At 42.9% G+C, this 23811-nt stretch overlaps 1 protein-coding gene across 1 annotated transcript in view; it reads left to right on the forward strand.

Moving 5' to 3' along the window:
- Positions 1–330: 330 nt before the first annotated feature.
- psd2 (pleckstrin and Sec7 domain containing 2) overlaps positions 331–23811 on the forward strand; it is a 37254-nt gene continuing 13773 nt past the window's right edge. The window contains exons 1-6 of the mRNA XM_007905513.2: positions 331–433; positions 12110–12720; positions 14039–14524; positions 18851–19045; positions 22222–22302; positions 23258–23370. Coding sequence (XP_007903704.1) covers positions 12185–12720; positions 14039–14524; positions 18851–19045; positions 22222–22302; positions 23258–23370 — 1411 coding nt within the window. The 5' untranslated portion in view covers positions 331–433; positions 12110–12184. The remainder of the gene's footprint in view (positions 434–12109; positions 12721–14038; positions 14525–18850; positions 19046–22221; positions 22303–23257; positions 23371–23811) is intronic.

Below are 23811 nucleotides of genomic sequence, written 5' to 3' on the forward strand. Positions count from 1 at the left end.
TGAAAGAACTGCCCAATCGTTGCAAGACTACGCTGCAATTATATTACAATTCAGTGTGGTACACTTTGCAGTTTTCTCACACTTTCCCCTACACTGCGATGCTTCCCTACTCCAGACAGCACTGCCTGCTCCTATGTACACATCATTTAACAAGATCCCTCCTTCCCTCCCACAAAATACACCGATCATTGTTCAGTTCTTTCACCGTCTCCGTGCAAATTGTGCATCCGACATTCCTGCTCAGTCCTGTGACACCTGGAAGATAAGACTATTTGTTAGTTGCAAGGGAGCTATCTAATTAGGAAGAAACCATATGAGATGTTTGGGCAGGGTTGGGGGGATGGGATAAATCCCAGTCTGCAGCTGCTGATTATTTTGCATGGATGGGTGTAGAGAAAAGGGTGTTGTAATTCAAACAGGCTTCTCGTTCTGGGTAAGTACAGATAAAATTCACTTCTACCCGTTTGATTGTCCTCAGCGCGTGTGTGTGTATGTGTGTTTGTGTGTGGTTTTTTTTTAAAAAAAGGTTTCCTTAGCCAGTTGAATTGCCACGCAGAGAAAAAAAAATGGTCTGTCCGCATCTTTGCATCTGAATGTTGGTCAAATATACAATTCAGGCTCCAGCATGAATAACAGGACAGGAAAGGAGTCTTAACATTTACAGCACTATACAGCATATAAAACTATTTGATATTGGGTGCATATTCTTGTAAACCTGGCTTGCTGTCTAGATTCATTTTGTGTAGGATAAAATCTTCTGTTAGTAAAGCAAGGAATCATATATATGTATGTATATACGTATGATTATATATGTGTGTGGAATGGGCATATTAAATAATTTATGGGATCTGTTTTGCTTTTATTTTACAAATAGCATTCAGGTTATTGCCGTGAACTTGTGGTGCTATCAATCTGGTCCTTACTGCGGTCGCCAATTTCCCTCCGTTGTCATGGAGATTGTTCTATTAAACCCGCAAATAATCTAGTGAGTGGAGGTGGCCAAAGAGGTGAGATCAGCGAGGAGTCTATCTATCTATCTACACGTGGCTCTGGGATTTTACGTGTGTTAAAACCAGAACCTACATGGGAGCGGGTTGCTTGGGTCCTGTGAATGAGGAGCACGGAGTTTAGATTGAGACGTCTCGAAGATGTGATAAGGCGCTATATCAAATGCAGGATCATTATTATTGTTGGACATGGGAAATATCTATCAAAAGGAAAAGGTGGGAGCAGCGAGCATTTTTGCTTTGAGTTGAGGGTGGGGGAAACATCAGTGATTTCTTTCGACGCCAAGATACTAATACTGTACGAGATCTTATGTTGACAGCCACTGTGCATTTCTTTATGATATCCTCGCTTTTCTCTCTCTGCCAAAAGGACTGAGAATCCTAAGATGCATCCCTCAATACGTCAGTTCTTGATTGATTGATTGATTGGTCAATTGATCGATTGATCAATTGATTGATTGATTGATAAAGCTCCTAACAATGTTTTCTTTGTTCGGCAATTGTCTTTTCGGGAGAGGGGAATCAAGCGAATAGAAAGGGAGGGGAGTGGTGGGCAGTGTTATACCTGGATCATTATCGAAACAGCTGGCTCGATGACAATGGGTTCATTCAATAATTCCCATGGATAACATTGTGGAGACGAGGGTGAAAAAAACAGATTCCCCAAGTGGCAATTGTCTTAGGTAAAACTGTGAAATATACAGAGACTTTCAGATGAAGACGAGTAGCAATTTGAAAGAAAAAAATCAAGTCATTTCACGTAATCAACAGAGTTATTATCCACATTTTTGCTGCAATATCTTGTCCGCAGATTTCTTTAATGCTTTGAATATTTTGGGAGCCTTATTATATAGTGTATATATATTATATACATGTGTGTGTGTGTGTCTATATATATGTATGGCTCCCAAAAAAATTACAGCATTATATGTACATATTTAGTAGCTGCCTTCTTTATATATAAAAAAAATTGTGGCGCTTGCCTGTTTGAAATCACGTGGAACTGATTTGGTTTCCAATAGTGTTTCCACACACACCCTTTTCCCCCTTCAAAAAAAAATCTTGACACGTCCTGGCTTTCAAACAATACGCAAGGTCAGCAACCACAAAGGCTGCACAGGCTGAGCCAGCACTTGTTTATTGCAGGGAACCCGGCAAATAATATCGATAGCTCTCACGCACACAGCTCACGTGACACTTTTTTTGTAATGTCGGATTTGGCAATTTTTTATTTGGGCTGAATTTCATCCTCTCGTTAACCTCTGACCGAAAATAATTCCCACCAACCCACACTTCCCGACAATATTAAATCGATAATCGCTCATTGGGAGTTTTTTAAAAAAATGTTGTTGTTGTACTTCAACTTTGAAATGTCGTCCTGACATGAAAAGTCGCTACGTAAATGTAATATTGTATTGTGTTGTTGTGCTTGTTGGTTGTGAGGAGATATTTTCTCGTGAAATGTGTGGAAAGCACACATTTAAAGCCATCAAATTTGTATCCATCCAGTTTTTTAAAGGGTAAAAAAATGATCCCTGCCATCGGTTTTGGTTTTGACGTTAGGATTATTAGTTTCGGAACTTGCAAGAACTCACATTAATTTAAACTTCTGGCGATCCATACCTTCAGAGAGATCTTGATGCATCCACAAGAGAGAAGGGAATAGAGGGGAGTGGGAGAGGGGACGAGAGGAGTAAAGGCCTTCCTCAGAGGGTAATTAGCGACTGGAACAGGTTTGCCAGGAAGGGAAGTTGAGACGAGGACACTGGAACTCATTGAAAAAGCAGCTACAATGGGAAGACGATAAACATGGGCAATGTAAAGTAATGACATCAGATAAGCCAAAGATCCTTCTTCATCCGAATTAATCTTGATGTTGTGAGTAAAAACAGCGGCAAGGACTAGCTGGGCCGAATGGCCTGTTTCCGTGCTGTACCATTCCATGTAATTCTTTCTAAATCTTTCTCAATAAGATCACACCCACATTTTATATGAACAATATTTAGGTCCACAATTTCACCTAGCCCCAGCCTGCAAGATTGTTTTGTCTTGAAAATTTAAGGCTGCGCATAACTTGTAGAATTGGGTCTTAATTTGGAATTAGCTCCTATATAAATTTCTTGGAAAACCAGCGTCCAAATCATAACTGAGTTTAACAATTTCCCATCGCTCCAATTTTGAGACAAATTAACCCACAGACTAAGACTAGATGGAATTTTGAGTCTAACGTTATTTTCTCAAAATGAAGCATTGGTCGGACATAAAATTGTCATTAAAATGTATCTACTCTAAAGCTAACTTGTCTAACAGGATAAAATACTACCTTATAAAAATAATAATAATAATCATTACATTCGATACATGTCAGGAAATGCGCTTCACAGGATTTACTGCAAAGTATAGTAACTGTATGTTTTGTAAGCAACCATGGCAGCCAATCTGCGCATAGCAATGCCTACAAAGCAGCCCTGAAGTGAATGATTGATGTTTTTATCCGGGGTCACAGGGAGAGAGAAACTCTTTTTTTCGCCACGGGACCTTTAACGTCCATCCAAACAGGGCACAGACAAGGAGCTTGGTTTAAATATCTCAAAAATCTCTGAAATAAAGCTAAGACATTGTCAGGCTGAAGGCACAATGGGTGGGTGATGATCCCATAACATTGCAAATCTTGTCATTACACCATTTGGTGTGAAGAGTCTTTGTAGGATGAGTTGGCAAAGCCAACCATTAATTACCCCTCGATGCACATGGGGAGGGATTGATGCGACTGAAGGACTCAATTGAAGTGACAAAACAAAGCACGCTTTGATGAAAGGCTTGGAAATGTCACGTAGATGAATGTTACCAGGCGTTTCCCTGTTCACGTCTAATTTCCACGTCTAAATTTCCAATCTGCACACGGCGGGCAAAGCAGGTCGGTCGTGCAAAATATTCCACTTTAAAACAAAAGGAAGGATTGAATGTTTTCTCCATTAATATGCATGCTCTCTCTCTCCCTCCCTCTCTCTCTCCCATCGTTCCAAGGTCCGGCTCAAGACCTATCTCTTGGATCACTCTGTCCATCATCTTTTCCCTTCCCCCAAACCCCTTCAGCTGCCACCTCCAGCTCGGATACCCAGCTTGCAGTGTGAGCGCTTTGAGACGTCCTCCTGATGTGAAAGGGGCTCTACGTAACTGCAAGCTGTGTTATGTTGATAACGATGAGAATAGGATGGCCAGTCAGTCATTTGCCCTCAGGATTTTGGTGGCTATTTGTTAGAGTAAATGCCACAAATCTGGTACCAATTAATACCTAAACTGGTTCTAAACACTTGAAATCATTTTTAAAGCTTATTTTCTATCCCGCCTCCCAGATTAGTTTAGCCCAAAATCCAATAGCGGGAACAATACCAGCAACTCAACATCTGTTCAGCTCAAACTCTAAACATCTGCTCAGCTCCTGGCAACGCTGCCGTGTGACTGTTCACCCAGTATGACTGGGGCAGAACCTCTGCCACTTTTTTTCCCCCTCTCTTCTGTTCATCTGCTAATCACCGGCTGGTGAGGCAGGGAGGGGCTGAGCCATAATGTGGCAGCCTGGCTCAGTTGATAGCACTCTTGCCTCGAGAGTCAGAAGGTTGCTGGTTCAAGCCCTGCGCTTGAGACTTTGAGCTCACACAGTATAGACCGACATCCAATGCAGTGGTGTACATAAGGAGCTGTACTTCAGGTGAGACGTTAAACCGAGGTCCCCCTGTGTCTGTTCTGGTGGATGTTAAAAATCCCATCCAACGCACTCTTCGTAAAGACTAGAGAGTTTCTCTTTCTCGGTGTCCTGGCCAACAATTCCTCAAATTAAAATTGCTCATTCGTTTCACGGTTGTTTTCTGGGTCATTGCAGTGCGCATTTGTGCTGCCATGTTCACCCACAAATACAGTCCCTACACTTCACAGTAAAATTCTATGAAGCGTTTTGAGGTGTCTCAACAATGTGGGACATGTAAGGATCAAAATGTAAGAGTTGTTACATATTTCAGGTCTATAATCTTTATTATATACCCCGAATTATTGTATAATAATAAGAATCCTTTCATTTGATACAGCGCCTTATCACATTGTTGAGACGTCTCAAAGCGCTTCATAGAATATACAGTAAAGTGGATTGCCTGTGAATTTGGTGGACAAAACATGAGGATACGTACTTACTGCTGCTGAACAGAGGCTTGTGGAGTAAGAAAGCTTGCCTAAGATTTCGCCCCACCCGGAAATTGAACTCTGGTCATCTCACTTGCGAGGTGAGCGGGTTAACCACAACATTATCCAAAATGTGTTCAGTATATATTTTCAATATCTTCTTGGTGGTTGGTAGGGTGTCAGGCGGGATAAGAAATCCTGTTAGATATGCTAAAATTATTGAACACCTCTAACCTTCGTTTCGCCCACAAAACATACAGTTAATTCACTTTACAGTATATTTTGTGAAGTGCTTTGAGACGTCTAGAAGGTGTGATAAAGTGCTATATCAAATGCAAGGATTATTATTATAATTTCAATCTATTGAACGCCAGAAATCACCCAGAAACACATTTACTCAACAGGGGAGAAAGTTTATTTATGTTTAGGTGCGTTTCACCCACAAAATACACAGTCAATTACAGTATATGCTGTGGCCTTTTTATGTTACGCCTTTTTCACATGGGTCAACAATCCCCTCTGAGACATTTTGCTGTTCTGTCAGGTCGTGTCGGAATCCTTCCCTCTGATGTTAGGATGTAAAGACCTGCCATAAAGATTTGATCGAGAATCCAACACTACTTGTGATTTAAGTTATAATGTGTCGTGGCAAAAAATAATGAGCTGTCAAAAAAATATTTCGGACTAACATTCCCATGCCCAAAAGCATTTGACAACAAAAGGGGTAGGTTTTGTCCAATTAATCATTCAGTCAATACAGACTCACAGCAGACTCTGAAAATAATATCATTACAATATTAATAATAATCCTTACATTTGATACAGCGCCTTTCATGTTAGGAGGACACCTCAAAGCGCTTCACAGCATATACTGTAAAGTCGATTGACTGTGTATTTTGCGGGTGAAACGCACATAAACTTAAATAAACTTCCTCGTCTGTTGAGTAAATGTGTTTCTGGGTGATTTCTGGCATTCATCGGGGCGGGCAATAGTCAAATGAAATGGAACGCTGTTCCATTATAGCTCAAATGATTGAGAACATCAAGTACCAATCATTCCCAGCTCAAATCATGCTAAAGCTTCTTCTGTTCTGCCCCAATAATTCCATGCTTTAATCTCACCCCAGCCAACACTCCAATTTCATCACAGCATAGCCTCTGAGATTACCTGCTTTGTGCTCAGTGTGGGAGGTCCTCCCAATGTGAATTACAAATGTAATTTGTTGTTGTAGTAGTGGCAATTTGTGGCTGTGTAACGGGCGGCTTTGCACTGAGAACCTGCTGTCTTTCAGAACGGGGTTAAGCTTCATCTTTTCATCTTTCTCGTTTCCCTGTCTTGTCTGGCTTGCAGACCATGTCCCAGAGGCGAAGGTAAACTTGTGCTAACAAATTCTCCGCCCAGTTCTGAAAAGTATGAATTATTAATTAGCATTTTACACACACTGTTTTCGTTTTTGATCAAAGGCAACAGGAATGTTGCAATTCAGTCAAAATGACACCGGTTTGGTTCTCGCTCCTCCTCATAAGGTGCCGATTCAGAAATGCCGATCGCTCTTGCTGGAAGATGCTCGTCTGTGAATGGGATTAGCAGCATCGCGAGCGGTTGGAATGCGCTCTGCAGATGTTATTTTGACTTGTTCGTCATTACAACGGGTGCAGTTCATGCGCCTTTCAAGTCGGGAGGACGTCTCGAAGCTCTTGACACCGCTGGCTGGTCACGGAAAAAGATGACTGAAAGTGCGGTCAAAGAGGCATGTTTTTAGACAGGCGCCCTGTGGTGCAGTGGTTAGTGCAAGCAAGAGGACCCGGGTTCGATTTCTGGGTGGGGCTAAAACTTAGGCAAGTTTCCTTACTCCACACACCTCTGTTTATCGAGCAATAAGTAGGAATCCGGTTGTTAGTCGATTGGCGGATCGCTTTCTGGGGGTAATAATCCCTTTTTTTAAAAAAAATACATTTGGTAACTCAATCCACAACTGTTTGTGGGACACTCCTGTGCACAAATTGCTGCCACGTTTGACCCACAAAATACACATTTTACAATATAGTTAAACGCTCCGGGATGCTCCCCCGTGTGAAGGACGCTTTAAAAATGCAAGTTGTTGTTGTTACTCTGCGAAGCTCTTTGAGATGTCTGAACGACACGAAGCCAGAAACGGCTGAGATTGTGGATCGTTTCACTGTGTTTCACATTTGACTGCTAATCCTAGACAGTCGTGATTTAAAAGAGGGGAAGGAGGGGGCAAGGCGGAGGGATTGAGGGAGAGAGTTCCACAGCATTGACTCTGCTAATCCTAGTCAGCGTTAATCCTTTTATCTGGGCACATTGATATGAGTACACAAACTGATTTTTTTTTGTAATTGGTCGCGCTCGTAATATTAGACAGCAAAAATTAGGCAGTGGCTGATACATTCTCCAGGGAACCGTCAATCTTATTTATGCTAATTTCCTTTGTTTTGCCTTTTTCACGGCTCCTCTGTTTGGGCTGTGAGTTCACAGCTCATTACATCTCAGATGGAGACGGGAAAGCAGATAATGTCAAACAGCCGGGAAAAAGGCTTGGGGGAGGAAACAGAAAAGAGTTAGAAAGGGACATCGCTCCTGACGATCAAGCGAGATTCGAGATCAGTCAGGAAATATAATGGGGGAAAAAAATCAAACCTTTTCCTAAAATATTAATAAATATAATAAATAATAAACGTGTTGAAGAATAACGTTGTCTTTAATACTGTTTGGGTATAATTTTTTTTTACAAAACTATGCTTTTAATTGTGAACCTGTTGTGACTGTTCAATATCTATATTCTATTAATTTTTTGAAAAATAATTGTGTTTTTCACAACCCAACGCAGTGGACCATTCTGAAGTGCTTTGAGATGCCTTTGAGGGTGCTATATAAATGCTATATATACATATATAAGTTGTTGTTGCTGTTGTTGGGTGAAATTCTATTGATAGTATATCCTCCTGTCCCTACCACACTCTCTATTTAAGTTTCCTTAATCCACACTCTGTTTACCTAGCAGTAAGTATGAACTCTGTTGCTAGTCGATTGATGGATTGCTTTCCGAGAGGTTATAATCCCTCCAAAAAAAAATCTGGTCACTCAATCCACGAATGTTTGTGTGCAATTGGCTGTCGCATTTCACCTACAAAATATACAATCAATTCACTTTAGAGTATGTCCTGTTAAGCGCTTTGAGACGTCTCACCACCAAGACAAAGCTCTATATCAAATGCAAGGATTACTATTGTTAGATTATATATCTTGCAAAGTATTCTCTCTCTTCCTCGCAGATCGCTCTCTCTTTCTCTTCCTCTCTCTCTTGCAGAGAGCTTTCTCTCCCTCTCTTTTTTGTGTAAAATATTCTCTCTCTCTCTATCTTTTTCTGTGGCTGTAGCAGTTTTCAGTGTTCAGCAGCTTTGCTGCAGATCAGATGATCATGTGATGTTCAGGCTTGTCAAAAATGCCGATGAAGGGAGTCGTGTGAGTTTGTCTGTAGTCGATCGGTTGGTCGGTTGGTCTCTTTGGGTTTCAATGTGTGTCATTCGGTTCCAGTGGAGAATGATCAGAGCAGGGATGGTTTTGAAAGGCTGGAGCTCCTCGTTTACTTGTGTTATGAGGGTTATTTGATTTAATTTTCTTTCACGTTACCTCCAGAGTCTCTAGCCAGACAGAGACTGCCCTACCCCCCCCCCCCCACCATTCCCACACGCCCCCGCCCCAGGTCTCGTTCCATTTTCAACAAAACAGCGCAGGTAGGAATTGCTTCCATAAATCGGACACAACCATATTTCAAAAGATAGCATTGAGCGATAGAGCATCGCAGAAAGAGAGGACGTCAAATTGGCTTTCATACCAAACGCACCCTTTCCCCACATCTCCACTCCCATCGTGCTGTCTTGTCCGAGACGTGTCGAGCAGCACTAATTAACGATGAATAATTCAGAGAAACATTTCCAAGCCTTCGGTTCCAGAAAGTGGAGGGTGGGGAGAGAGTTAGGAGGAATCAGTATAAGGTCAACGGCATTGAGAAACGTTCTAATGTTTACGTTTACACTGCACGCTTCACGCGGGACGGTACCTCGGAGTGCTTAACAGTGGCGGAGCTTGACGCCGAGATGGGGCGAGAGAGAGAGGGGAGGTGACTGTAGGCGCGGTCAAAGAGGAAAGTCTTTAGGTACGAGCTGAAGATGGGCAAAGAGGGAGCAAGGCTGGGAGTTTCAATACTATCCGATTTGGATTTGTAAAGCGCTTTTCTCGTTCATGAGCACATATCAAATCACTGGGCACCGAGTCAGAGCGGGAGAGGGGGGAGCTGAAGAAGATAGATTGGTGGCAGGGGGAAATGGATGGGTTCGCCCTATTTGGGCAGCACTCTGTGCCTCTCAGCGGTTGGCCTAACAGACCATTAGTTCAGGGCAGGAAGCTGGCTGGATGAACGCTGGCTTTTTGAGCCTTTGGTGGGAGCACAGATGGGTTTGGAGTTAAGTGATGCTGGTGAAAAAAGGCAATACAGTATTTCTTTGAAGAACAACCTGCAAAATCTCATTACTTTGATGTTTTGGAGTGCCTGCACGTGCAGGACATTTTGACTAAGTTTTCAGTCATCATTTCCCCTCCACCACCATCCACCTTATTGAGCTTGCTCCCCCACCCCCTCTCGCTCTGATTCGGTGCCCAGTGTCAACTGATTTGACGTGTCCTCATAACGTGAAATGCGTGGTAAAAATGCAAATCGTATTGTATTGGAACTCCCAGCCTTGCCCCCTCTTTGTCCATCTTCAGCCCGCAAAGACTTTCCTCTTCAACCGCACCTAAGGTCACGTTCCACCCTAGCCCCCTGGCTCGGAGTCAAACTCCAGCACTGTTAAGCGCTCTGAGACACTGTGTAAGCAGGGTGCAATATTGTTTTGTGTTGTTTCATTAGAACGTTCCTCATTCATTCAATGTCATTGACCTCTTCATACCAATTCCTCCTAACTCTCCTCACCCTCCACTTTCTGGAACCGAGAGCTCAGAACAACAACAACAGCAACTCGCTTTTATATCGCGCCCTTCACACTGGGCAGCACCTCGGAGCGCTTAACAGTGTTAGACCCTGACGCCGAGTCGTGGGGAGGGAGGAGGTGACCTTAAGCACGGTCGAAGAGGAAGGTCTTCAGTCGTGATTTAAAAGAGGGGAAGAGGAGGCAAGGCGAAGAGATTGATGGAGAAAGTTCCAAAGCTTCGGGACTTGGAGGCTGAAAATGATCACGTCATTGAGACGTCTCAAAGCGGTTCACAGAATATACTGTAAAGTGAATTTACTGTATATTTTGTGAGCAAATCACATGGACTTTATATCTTCTATAAAGTAACGCAGATATAAGATAAGATTATATAAGTAACGCAGGTACTTCATATAAGATATGGATAGATATATAGTGCGCGGAACGGTGTTGGGAGAGAAATCAATGCCAGGCTAATCACAGTGTAACCTGACAATTTGTTTTCCTGAGAACAGTCTTCATCCATTGGTTCGTGTCTTAGGTTGAGTAATGGAGGCGACAGCAGACAGACACTCAGGTGTGGTCTTTCACTGACACAGGGAACCATCACAGCAGAACAAAGCCTCCTTACAGTTCCCACGCAGACAGCTAACTGAGCTTGTGGTGCAGCTAGCACCACTCCTCTCTTAATATTGCATAACCTGCGACAGGCTCTCGTACTTACGGAGGAAACTCACGCTGAGCTTTACAGCATGCAAATCTTTGCAGTGACTTCAATTAGTGGTGTCGCTACCATGCTTGTTAAATTGAGCAGTCAAGAATTACATTAAGTATCTCATATATATATATATATATATAATAGACTTGCACCCCTTTTCTCCTCCTGAATTTCAAAATTAGAGCTATAACTCGTTGTTTTTTCTAGTAATTAATTCAGTCTGCGCTCCAACTGAATGGAAAACGTACCCCTCACCGTCTTAAATACTGCATTAGCTCAATGTGTTTGTATGAATATATTTATGTCTGCTGGCCTGATTTCTTGCACTCGTCTAGGTTATTTTCTGTTTTGAAATAATTCGGAGACAGAGATCGAATTTTGGTTTATATTTCCTTTTATCCTGTGCAAGTTTACATTTATAATGGCATTGTATATATTAGAGCAAATTTGCTTCGCAACTCAGTTAACTGATATGTTTTGTCGAACCAGACATTTTCTAAGCATAATTTCTAATAATAATTAAATCATTTTTTACATTTGATCCAGCGCCTTTCATGTTGGGAGGATGTCTCAAAGCACTTCACAGGGTTGTAGACTGACTGTGTGTATTTTGTAGGCAAACCTCGGCAGCCAATTTGCGCCAAGTGACATCCTGGGTTCGATTCCCGGCAGGGTGAAACCTTGGGCAAATTTCCTAATAATAATCCCTCAAAAAAAACAATAATAAAATTGGTCACTTCAATCCACAACTGTTTGTGGGACGCTGCTGTGCGCAATTGGCTGCCGCATTTCGCCCACAAATATACAGTCAATTCACTTTACAGTCTATTCTGTGAAGTGCTTTGAGACGGCGAGAAGATGTGAAGAGCACTATATCAAATGCAAGGATTATTATTATCCTGCAGTGGACAGCGGGAGAGAGAAACTCCCTTCTCTTTACAAATAGTGCCGTGGGATCTTTAACATCCTCAACAGGGCACAGGTGGGACCTCGGTTTGACATCTCACCTGAAGGACACCACTTCCGACAATGCTTAGCATTGGAGCATCAGCTTAGACTATGTGATTCCAAGTTCCGGCGTGGGGGCTCAAACCCACAACCTTCTGACTCCGAGGTGAAAGCGCTACCACACACACTGAGCCAGGCTGAACGCACGCATACGTCCATGTTTATATTCTATCGATAACAGGAGTCTTTCTCTCTTACCTTCTTGCAGATCAAAAGGCGTCAGTTAAGTAACTAACGGAACCGGGTGCACATCGTGAAGGCAAGGCGACTGAAAAGTACGGACATGAGCCAAGGTATAAATGTGCCATGTGCCTCCGGGGTTGGTGGTGCAGGGAATCAGATCAACTCCCTGGAGAGAGAAACAGGTACGGAAACCAGGAATAAGGAGCAGAAAACGGGACAAAATCCCGATTCAACTGAGAGCAGACAGACACCGGTGCCGGCGAACACCCAGGGAAGAGCAGCCGAGCCGAACGAAAGCCAAACCTCAGGAGACGAGAGTGAAAGTAACACGACCCAACAGCTCGGAATGATAACCGAGGAGAGAGAAAATGAGGCACAGGATGTGGAGAGGAAAGGAGAGCAAGAGGGAGCGGACCAGGAGCTCGACGTGTCCGCAGAGAGTCCGCCCGGCCTTGGACTCCGGGGCGACACCAGGGCCGGCCTCGGCCCCAGGGACACACATCCCGATGACCCTGGAACGACCGGGCTCTTGCCGAATGGAGTCAACGGTGACTTCAAAGCTGAGGAGGACGTCGATGGGGGAGCAGGCAGCGCCGGGCAAACCAGGAACGAGGCCGGAGAGGAGGGAGGAGAAAGGTAATTTGTCACGCAAATCCATTTGTGCTCCTTTAGTAACCTGGAAACACGGCGTGTCAATGGCAGGTGCTCTTGATTTCTTTGTGACTGTCCCCGCTGTCTTTCACCGTGCCTTCGGTCACCTCCCCACCCTGCCTCTCCACCTTCGTCATCAGGCTCTGCCACCTTAAAGCGCACCGTTTGAAGGGTGGTGGTGGTGTAAAATTCAACTAGAAACACACAGTCACTGCACTTTACAGTAAATCCTGTGAAGCCTTCCTGACTTGAAAGGCACTATATCAACTGTAATTATTATTAATAGATTTATTAAAAGCACAGAAAAAAAAAGGACTTCAAAGAGCTTCTGTTGACTTTCAGTGACTCCTATGCGGAGAGTAAAAAAATATATTTTAGCAATCACAAATGTATTGTACATTTTGAGTCAAACATGTTACCAGGTATTTAGTTTTCACAAAGCAATTAAGAGTTTAAAACGTTCTGTCATTTGCAAAGAGTCGTTTCCTCCTACGCTTGTTAATTTGCCATTGGATCTTGATTCCACTTGACTTCCTCCAGCAGAGGACTTTAGCTCTGAGGCACCACATCATCCCTGGCTGTGTCTGTGTCTGGCGCCTTTTGCAGCTGATGGAACATCAGAGAGGGTGAAGAGCAACGTACCTTTATTTGAGTTGGCGGAAAGAAAAAATAGACTTCGAATCATTTAATTTGCTCTGCTTAAAAGCACCACCTTGTTAGTGTATTACTTATATATCGTATCACATATTTTTATCATGTTAATTGTATTTTATTCTATTATATATAGTGGAATATGAAAGTAAGGAGGTATTTCTCTCCAGTAAGAGAACATTCGCTTGCGTTCCCGTAGAATGGGTCAATGTGTGTGTATCAGCAAGTCGCTAAGCTGTGGGGTCCTGTAGCGTAGTGGTTAGAGCGTTCGCCTCGCAAGTAAGAGGCCCTGGGATCGATTCCCAGGCAAAATGTTAGGCAATTTTCCTTACTCTACACGCCACTGTTTACCGAGCAGCGAGTAGGAACCCTGTTGTTAGTTGATTGGCGGATCACTTTTCCAGAGGTTATAATCCCTTCAAAAAAATAATAATAATTGGTCACTCAGACCACGACTGTTTGTGGGACGCTGCTGTGCGCAATTGGCTGCCACATTTCAGCCACAGTCAATCCACTTTATAGTATGTTCTGTGAAGCTTTGAGACGTTTTGAAGATGCGATAAGGCACTGTATCACATGCAAGGATGATTATTATCATTATTATTATTATTAATAAGTTTGTCTCCCTTTCCTCTCCCTTGCTTCCTGACAGGCTGACCACCAGAGAGGTGTTGAGCGAAGCTGGGGTAACGGAGAAGGAACAAGTCAAGGTGAGGGATGCCCGGGATGGATTCAGCTCCACGTTTGAGAGGATCGTGGAGTCCGATATGATGAAAGGAACATCCTACAGCAGCCTGGATTCTTTGGACGTGCTGTCGCTGACTGACGAGACAGACAGCTGTGTTAGCTTCGAAGCCCCGCTCACGCCATTGATCCAGCAAAGGATAAAGGAGACTCCTGAGCTGCTCCAGGAGAAACTGGTCCAGGAGCTTTCGGAAGTTGCCAACAGCTATGAGCAGCAGCAGGGTCTGACCTGCACCAACGACCCGTCTCTCCAAAGCCCGTTGAGACACTCGCTGACCAGCAGCAGGTCAGAGAACGTGCTGAGTCGCTCTTCCCTAAAGTCATTGCCGAACGGTTTGAGCAGAGAAAGGGACAGCCCAGAGGAAGACGCCAACAAGATAGTTAACTCTATCAGGTAAATAATGCACTAGCGCTACATTGGAGTCCCATAGCGTGGTGATTATCACGCTCGACTCGCAAGCGCGAGGACCCAGGTTCGATTCCCGAGCAGGGCAAAACCTGAGGCAAGTTTCCTTACTCCACACTCCTCTATTTAACTAGAGGTAAGTAGGAGCCCAGTTGTTAGTCGATTGGCGGATTGCTTTCCAAGGGTAATAATCCCTCCAAAAAAAAATAAAGAATTTGGTCACTCAATCCATGAATCTTTGTGGGATGCTGCTGTGAGGCGCTTTGATACGTCTCAACGATGCGATAAGGCGCTGTGTCAAATGCAAGGATTATTATTGTAATGCAAAAAAAAGCAAGTATTTACAGACAATAATGATATGCAAGATTGCCCTTAAAAGAGCCAGCACAAATACGCTGTGTTTCTATTTCAGAATAAAAAGTCTGTCCTCCTGGCTAGTAGGAACTAAAGGTGTAGGACGCAGCTCGCTACTCAGTGTTGGCTAGTGACTTTAAGTGAAAGAGTTGTTAAGTGAAAGACAATGAATTGCCTGAAATGGAGCTGGAAACAAATTTGATCATAGCTTTGAAAAGGGAATTGGATAGGTACTTGAAAAGGAAACATTTGTAGGACTATGGGTTAAGAGCGGGGGAGTGCGAATAATTGGTAGCTCTTCTAAAGAGCCGGCACAGACATGATGGACTGAATGGCCTCCTTCTATGCAGTGAGAGCCTATAAATGGAGATAAGGTCAGACAGTCAAGCTCAGCTTGTTGTCAAATATTAAAATGCGCCTTTGGTAGCTAGTCCCCTAAATAATAAATGGTCGCATTTCGCAGCATTTATTATTCAGAATTTAAATGTACTGTGGAATCCCTAACCTGCAAACCACAGGCATATATTGCTCCCAAGTTTGACTCCCTCATGTCTGCAAAGAGAAAGAGATGAGAGAGATAGGTGGGGTGAATGGTGAGGTGGCACTGACTGGGGATGTGGTAGGGGTTGTCCCATGGGGTAGAAGTGTCCCTGGACCTAAGTGTGGGGCGGTGGGGAGTTTGTTGGGGATTATAATAATAATAATCCTTGCATTTGAAAGAGCACTTTATCACGTCGTTGAGATGTCTCAAAGTGCTTCACAGGATATACTGTAAAGTGGAGTGACTGTGTATTTTGTAGGCATATTCCTGTGCAGAACAAATCTGAAATCAGGTGTTTCCTTGTTACAAAGGAATTCATGTAGCACCTCACAGCTCTGAGATTGGTGGTGCATACTGTGTTTAAATGGGATTCCAAAAGAAATAAGAATAATAATCCTTGCACTTGATATAGCGCCTTATCATGTCTTCAAAACATCTCAAAGTTATTCACAGAATATACTGTAAGTGAATGGACTGTATATTTTGTGTGTGCAACGCGGCAAACCCATAACAAGAAGACACGGGTTTAAAGTTGTAAAGGGGCGATTTAAGGACAGACACCAGGGAAGTTTAGTTTACCTAACTCAGGGTGGTCCAACCCTTTGGCTGCTGCCAGCCTGATGCCCTATTTGAGAAATGCTCCAGCATCAGGCTCCAGAAGTCACAAAGTATTTTTTCACCCAAAGGGTTGTAGAAATCTGGAACTCTCTCCCCGAGAATTGTAATGGATTCTGGATCCATTACAATTCTCAAGACTGAGATGGATAGACTTTTGTTAGGTAACGGTATCAAGGGATAAGGGTCAAAGGTAATTGGAGTTGACGTACAGATCAGCCATGACGTAATAGATTGGCGGAAAAGGCTCAAGGGGCTGAATGGCCTCCTCCTGTTCCTATTTTCGTAGCTTTCTGGGATGTGAGTCTAATTTCACGCCGAGCAGCACCTTGCTCTGTCCTTTTTTGCGGAGAGGACATGAGGAGGCAGACGGCACTTGCTCAATCACTGAAACGTGCCTGCACTGCAGCTTTACCCACAATATCCTGGTCTGACATTTAGCAGAGAGAAGATTACTGTGTAAGGTCACGCTGTGTGTATAGTCCTCACTAAGCCTGGCCGATATTTCTGAAGCCTCATGAATAATGCATTTTTTTATTAACTCACTGAGAATCAATGAGATTAATTAACAGTAGGTCTGGGACGTTGCTGCAGACACACATACAGCACTTACACAACACAAAGGCTTCTTTCTCAGTCTCACCCAAGGAGGAACTTCTTCACGCAAAATAAATATTTTATCGCTCACTCCACAGCTGTTTGTGGGACGCTGCTGTGTGTAATCGGCCTCCGTGTTTCGCCCACAAAATATACAGTCAATCCATTTGATAGCATATTCTGTGAAGCGCTTTGAGACGTCTCATCGATGTGATAAGGTGCTGCATCAAATGCAAGGATTATTATTAGATTATTATTATTATTGTTATACCAGTGAGGTGCACTATGTGTATACCAGTGTGACTTTGCTCCATTCACCCATGTTCTAGTTGAAGGCACTTTCTCCTTCTTGTTTCTTTACATCACGAAGAGAGTTGCTGATGTGACGGATTCCACGCTGACCCAGACATTGTGATGGGTTGGGAGAACGCACATCCAGGCCTGTTATCGGAAGAGACGCCTGAGAATGAGATTTGGGGTAAAATGCTGCAGGGGGGAGAAGAGATTGATGTGACACACTGTCCTTGTCATCCAGGATGGTGTGCAACCGAGCGAGTTGGCACTGATAGAGAGAGAAGAGTTTTATAGAGAGACAGTGTGAGATCATGAAAAATGCAAGGAGCTGAGATTGAAAGGCACACAGGGAAAGCGCATCTATTCTGAGAGAATTTTACCCAGCAATTATAAGAGAGCAAAGAAATGGGGAAATTAATTAATCTGGTGCTTGATAAGTGAAGGGGAGAAAGGGGGAAAGGGCGTGGGATATCTCCTGGGATTCTAATCAACAATTCCCCCCAAAATAAAATTGGTCATTCACCTCTTGACTGTTTGTGGAACGCAGCTGTGCACAAATTGATTGCTACGTTCGCACCACAAAACACACAGTCACTACACTTTTCAGTATGCCATGTGAAGCACTTTGAACATAGGAATTGCTAGTCGATAAAAAGACCGAAATCCATCTTGTTCGCCTTCTACCATCCTGGTAGTTGCTTGTTATAATAATAGAGATGTTGATAGCAATTAATTCTGTGTTGATTAGTCTACAACACAGCACCTTAAATCCAAAGTTACCTAGTTCTTCCAAGCATACCTTGGAGTTCTGTGGCGTATTGGTTAGAGCACTCGGTTCGCAAGCAAGAGGACCTAAGTTTGATTCCCAGGCAGGGCGAAACGTTGGGCAAGTTTCTTTACTCCAGACACCCAGCAGTAAGCAGTTGTTGTTTATCGATTCAGTCAATTACAGTATATTCTGTGAGGCACTTTGAAACGTCTCAAAGATGTGATAAAGCGCTATATAAAATTATTATCATTATACTTATTATATGTCATGTCTCAAATACCTCATAACACTGTGCACTCTGAGATGTCTTCCCGACATGAAAGACACTCAAATGCGGGGATTCTTCTCCTTCTTATAATCTAACATGACATTCCGAGAGCAGTATGCAATTAGCATTTAACCATAACACAAGTGGCTGTGATCGATACACTTGGTGTATAATTTCACTTAACAGTTAGCGCCAGAGATGACTTCAATTACATTGATCTGGACCTTTGAGCGCAAAATCATTTCTTCAACTGGTATTAAAAAAAAATTTTGAATTCACTTTTATCAGTAATATCCTCAGCCTACGTATCTCTGACGCAGCAATATCATAACTCTGGAAAAGAATTATTGTAATTGTTGACCTGGGCACCCTCAAGGAACCTTAATGCCCATTAAAAAAAGCCTGAACTAAATTCCATTACCTCTCTTGTTATCAATCTAGGAGGTATCTCGTAGCATTGTGGTTAGCAAGCTCGCCTCTCAAGCCAGAGGACCTGGGTTCAATTCCCGGGCGGGGCGAAACCTTAGGCAAGTTTCCTCAGTTCATACTTCTCGGTTTACCCAGCAGTAAGTAGGAACCCGATCGGCAGATCTCTTTCCCGGAGGTAATAATCCTTCAAAAATAAAATCCAGTCATTCAATCTGCGATTGTTTGTGGGCCACCTCTGAGCACAATTAGCTGCCGTGTTTCGCCCACAAAATACACAGTCTACAGTATACACACTTATACAAATACACACCTTACAGTATATTCTGTGAAGTGCTTTAGGACGTTTCAACGACATGCATCAAACGCCAGGATTATTGTTATAAATTTCCCAGATTTGCACGAGTGATTATCATGAGGAATAACCTCTCCCGTTGTGTCGGACTCTAGCGATGACAACCTCAGGGACGTCCTATCGGATTCCGACTCGGAGATGGGCAGCACGGAGCAGCTGGAGCAAGGCAGCACCGACACACTGGCTAACGGTTGCAAGGCAGACGTGGACGCAGCAAAACGGCTCGCCAAGCGCCTGTACCATCTGGAGGGGTTTAAGAGATGCGATGTCGCGAGGCATCTTGGGAAAAAGTAAGTTCATTGCATGGCTGAGACCCGGGGGACATGGAGCAGGACGGAGCCTGCTGAGCGGAGGCAGCAGACAGCACAGGCCTGTATGGAGTTAGCGGGTCACAGAGGCATGGAGGAGCAAGACTGCGGAGGTAGATACAGGAGCAACTCTATCCTCTGGGGGATATTATTATGAGATAAAAACAGGAGAGAGGAAGGATTTTAAATAAGAAAATCAAGATGTAGTGTCAGTGTGGGCAAGTTTCCTTACTCCACACAGAGCCTAATAATAATCCCTCCAAAAAAACAAAACAATAATAAATTGGTCATTTTCAATCCACGACTGTTTGTGGGACATTGCTGTGCGCAATTGGCTGCCGCGTTCACCCACAAATATACAGTCAATTCACTTTACAGTATATTCTGTGAAGCTTTTGGGACGTCTAGAAGATGTGAAAAGCGCTATATCAAATGCAAGGATTATTATTATTATTATTATTATTATTATAACAAGGGACAGAAAACACTAGTGGGTGTAGCTTATAGACCCCCAAACGGCAGTTACAGTATTGGGCAGGGTATTAATCAGGAAATTAGAGAAGCATGTCGCAAGGGGAATACCCTAATAGTGGGTGATATCAATCTTCATATAGACTGGGAAAATCAAATTGGGAGAAGTAAATTAGAGGATGAGTTTATAGAATGCATTAGAGATAGTTTTCTAGACCAGTATGCTGAGGAACCAACCAGGGAACAGGCTATCCTAGATCTTGTTTTATGTAATGAAAGAGGGCTAATCAGCAATCTGGAAGTTAAGGCTCCTCTCGGGAAAAGTGACCATAACATGATGGAATCTAACATTAAGTTAGAGAGTGATATAGTTGAATCCGAAGCAAGGGTCTTAAATCTAAATAAAGCCAACTTTGCAGGTATGAGAGAAGATTTGGCTAAAATAGACTGGGAAATTAGATTAAAAAATGTGACGGTAGACCAGCAATGGCAAACGTTTAAAGATATAATACATAATTCCCAGCGATCACATAGTCCCTTGAAAAATAAAAATAGCACAGGAAAAGTGGTTCAACCTTGGCTAACTAAAGAAGTTAGGGAAAGTATAAAATTAAAAGAAGAGGCCTATAATACTGCCAAAAAGAGCAGTAAACCCGAGGATTGGGAGGGCTTTAGAGATCAGCAAAGGAAAACTAAGAGGGAGAAAATGGAATATGAGAGTAAACTAACTAGGAACATAAAGACAGATTGTAAGAGTTTTTACAAGTACATAAAGAGGAAAAGACTATCAAAAGTGAATGTGGGTCCATTGCAGGCAGAGACAGGATAAATTATAATGGGGAATAAAGAAATGGCAGAGTCATTAAACAATTATTTTGTTTCTCTCTTCACATTAGAGGACACTGAAAACTTACCGAAAATAGAGGGGAACCTGCAGGCTAATGTTAGCGAGGAACTTAAAGAAATAAACATCAGTAAAGCAATAGTACTAGAAAAATTGATAGGATTAAAATCCAATAAATCCCCTGGACCTGATGGTCTGCATCCTAAAGTTTTAAAAGAGGTGGCTGTAGAGATAGTGAACGCTTTTTTTTGATCTTCCAAAATTCCCTAGATTCTGGGATGGTTCCCAGTGATTGGAAGGTCGCAAACGTAACGCCGATATTTAAGAAGGGTGGGAGACAAAAAATGGGGAACTATAGACCAGTTAGTCTGATATCGGTGGTAGGGAAAATTCTAGAGTCCTTAATTAGGGACTTCGTCGTGGGGTACTTAGAAAATCATAACATGATTAGGCAGAGTCAACATGGCTTTACGAAAGGGAAATCATGCTTAACAATCTCATACAGTTTTTTGAGGATGTAACTAGCAGGTTAGATAGGGGGGAACTGGTAGATGTGGTGTATTTGGATTTCCAGAAGGCTTTCGACAAGGTGCCACATAAAAGGCTGTTGCGTAAGATTAGAGCCCATGGAATTAAAGGCAATATATTAGCATGGATTGGAGAGTGGCTAACAGGAAGAAAACAGAAAGTAGGGATAAACAGGTTCTTTTCAGATTGGCAGGATGTGACTAGTGGAGTGCCACAAGGATCAGCGCCTCAATTATTTACAGTCTATATCAATGATTTAGATGAAGAAATAGAACTTAACATATCTAATTTTGCGGACGATATGAAGATAGGTGGGAGAGTAAGCTGTGAGGATGACACAAAAAGAATGCAAAGGGAAATAGACAGTGGGTGGGCAAGAAGGTGGCAGATGGAGTATAACGTGGGGAAGTGTGAAGTTATTCACCTAGTTAGTAAAAATAGAAAAGCGGATTATTTTCTAGAGGGGGAGAGACTAGATAGTGTTAGTGTTCAGAGGGATTTGGGTGTCCTTATACACCAGTCACAAAAAGTCAGTATACAGGTACAGTACGCAAGCAACTAGGAAGGCTAATGGCATGTTGGCGTTTGTTACAAAAAGGTTAGAGTACAAGAATAAGGAAGTCTTGCTGCAGTTGTATAAGGCCTTGGTGAGACAGCACCTAGAATATTGTGTGCAGTTTTGGTCTCCTTATTTAAGAAAGGACATACTCGCCTTAGAGGGGGTGCAGCGTAGATTCACTAGGTTGGTTCCTGGGATGAGGGGTTGACCTATGAGGATAGGTTGAGTAAACTAGGCCTATATTCTCTAGAATATAGAAGAATTAGAGGTGATCTTATAGAAACCTATTATAGAAAAGATTCTTAAGGATCTTGACAGGGTAGATGCCGTGAGAGTGTTTCCCCTGGTTGGAGAATCTAAAACTAGTGGTCATAGTCTCAAGATTAAGGGTCAGCCCTTTAGAATTGAGTTGAGGAAACATTTCTTCACTCAGAGGGTAGTGAATTTGTAGAATTTTCTATCCCAGAAGGCTGTGGATGCTCAGTCCTTGAACATATTCAAGACAGATTGATAAATTTCTAAAGGATAGAGGGATATGGGAATAGGGCAGGTAAATGGAATTAGGTTAGAAGATCAGGCATGATCTTATTAAATGGCGGGGCACACTCGAGGGGCCGAATGGCCTACTCCTGCTCCTACGTCTTATGGTCTTATTATTATATACACGATTGCTCCACATTAATCATGTGTGTCTGAGTGAGATTGAGACTAACGTCCCTTTTAATCCAACACCCTTTTTTTCTCTTTCATTTGCAGCAATGATTTCAGCAAACTCGTGGCTGAAGAGTATCTTAGTTTCTTTGACTTCACGGATTTGGCTTTGGATAAAGGACTTAGGTAAGAAGCACGTTGAAAAGTGTCACAGAGTTTTATTGTGAAGTGTAGCGACTGTGTAGGCGAACATTTTGTGGGCAGCCCAGTTTGCACAAGGCAAATGTCATGCAAAAAGTGAAAGTGAAACATTGATTTTATCTGGGAGGATTGTCGGCCAGTACATAAAGAGAGAGAGCGAGAGAGAAACGCCCTTCCCTTTTCAAATAGTGCCGTGGGATCTTTAACGCCCACCTGAACTGTGCAAAAATGGGACCCCGGGTTAACATCTCACCCAAAGGACAGCACCTCAGATATCCAGTGCTCTCCCCACCCCACATCAGCACTGCGCTGAAGTGTCAGCCTAGTTAGTGAGGTCAAAGTGCCCTAGGAGGTGGGGGCTTGAACCCATAACTTTCTAACTCGGGGCAAGAGTGCTACCGACTGAGGCAGGCTGTCACATAAATAAATGCCTGAAGAAAATCAGCACGTAACAATGATAATAATAATAATAATAATCCTTGCATTTGATAGAACAGCTTATCTCATTGTTGAGACATCTCAAAGCGCTTCCCAGAATATACAGTAAAGTGGATTGACTATATTTTGTGGACGAAAACGTGGCAGCCAATTGTGCACAACAGTGTCTCACACAGTCGTGGATTGAGTCATTATTATTATCTATTATTTTTGGAGTAATTAGACCCAGAAAAGTGAGCTGCCAATCGACGAACAACTGGGTTCCTATTTACTACTAGCAAAACAGAAGTGTGTTTGAGTGTGGTTTCGCCCACCCTGGAAATTGAACCCAAGTCCACTCGCTTGAGAGGCGAGTGCTCTAACCAATGATACTGGTCTTGCAACAATTTATTTGAAGCGAATATTTTGCTGCTTGGAATCCATGTCGTCTAAATATAAACAACACAGGAAGCCCCCGCTGACCTCTTTTGATGAATTCATTCTGCACATTATTTCCCTCCAGGACATTTTTGAAAGCTTTCCCACTGATGGGTGAAACTCAAGAGCGTGAGAGAGTTTTGATCCATTTCTCAAAGAGATACTGCCAATGCAATCCTGAGTGTATCACCTCTGAAGGTATCTAACAAACCCATTCATAAGTTCAGTCGAATGAGCCGCACCCTTACAATAATAATGATAATCCTTGCATTTGATATAGCACCTCATCATATCGTTGAAACGCCACAAAGTGTTTCACAGAATATATTGTAACGTGGAGTGACTATGTATTTTGTGGGCGAAATGCGGCAGACAGTTGCGCACAACAGTGTCCCACAAACTACTTTACTACTGGGTAAACAGGCATATGGAGTAAAGAATGTTGCCTAAGTTTTCGCCCTGCCGGGGAATCAAAACTGGATCCCATTGCTTGCGAGGTGAGTGCGCTCACCAGCAATAAGCAGCATAAAACAGTATAACCACCCGTACAGACTGCTTGAGCCAAATGGCCCCTTTCTGTGCTGCGCAACAACAATTAACGTTTATATAGCGCCCTTCACGCGAGGTAGCATCCCAGAG

This window comes from Callorhinchus milii, unplaced genomic scaffold (assembly GCF_018977255.1).
Source record: "Callorhinchus milii isolate IMCB2004 unplaced genomic scaffold, IMCB_Cmil_1.0 Scaffold13, whole genome shotgun sequence".
NCBI lineage: Eukaryota > Metazoa > Chordata > Chondrichthyes > Chimaeriformes > Callorhinchidae > Callorhinchus > Callorhinchus milii.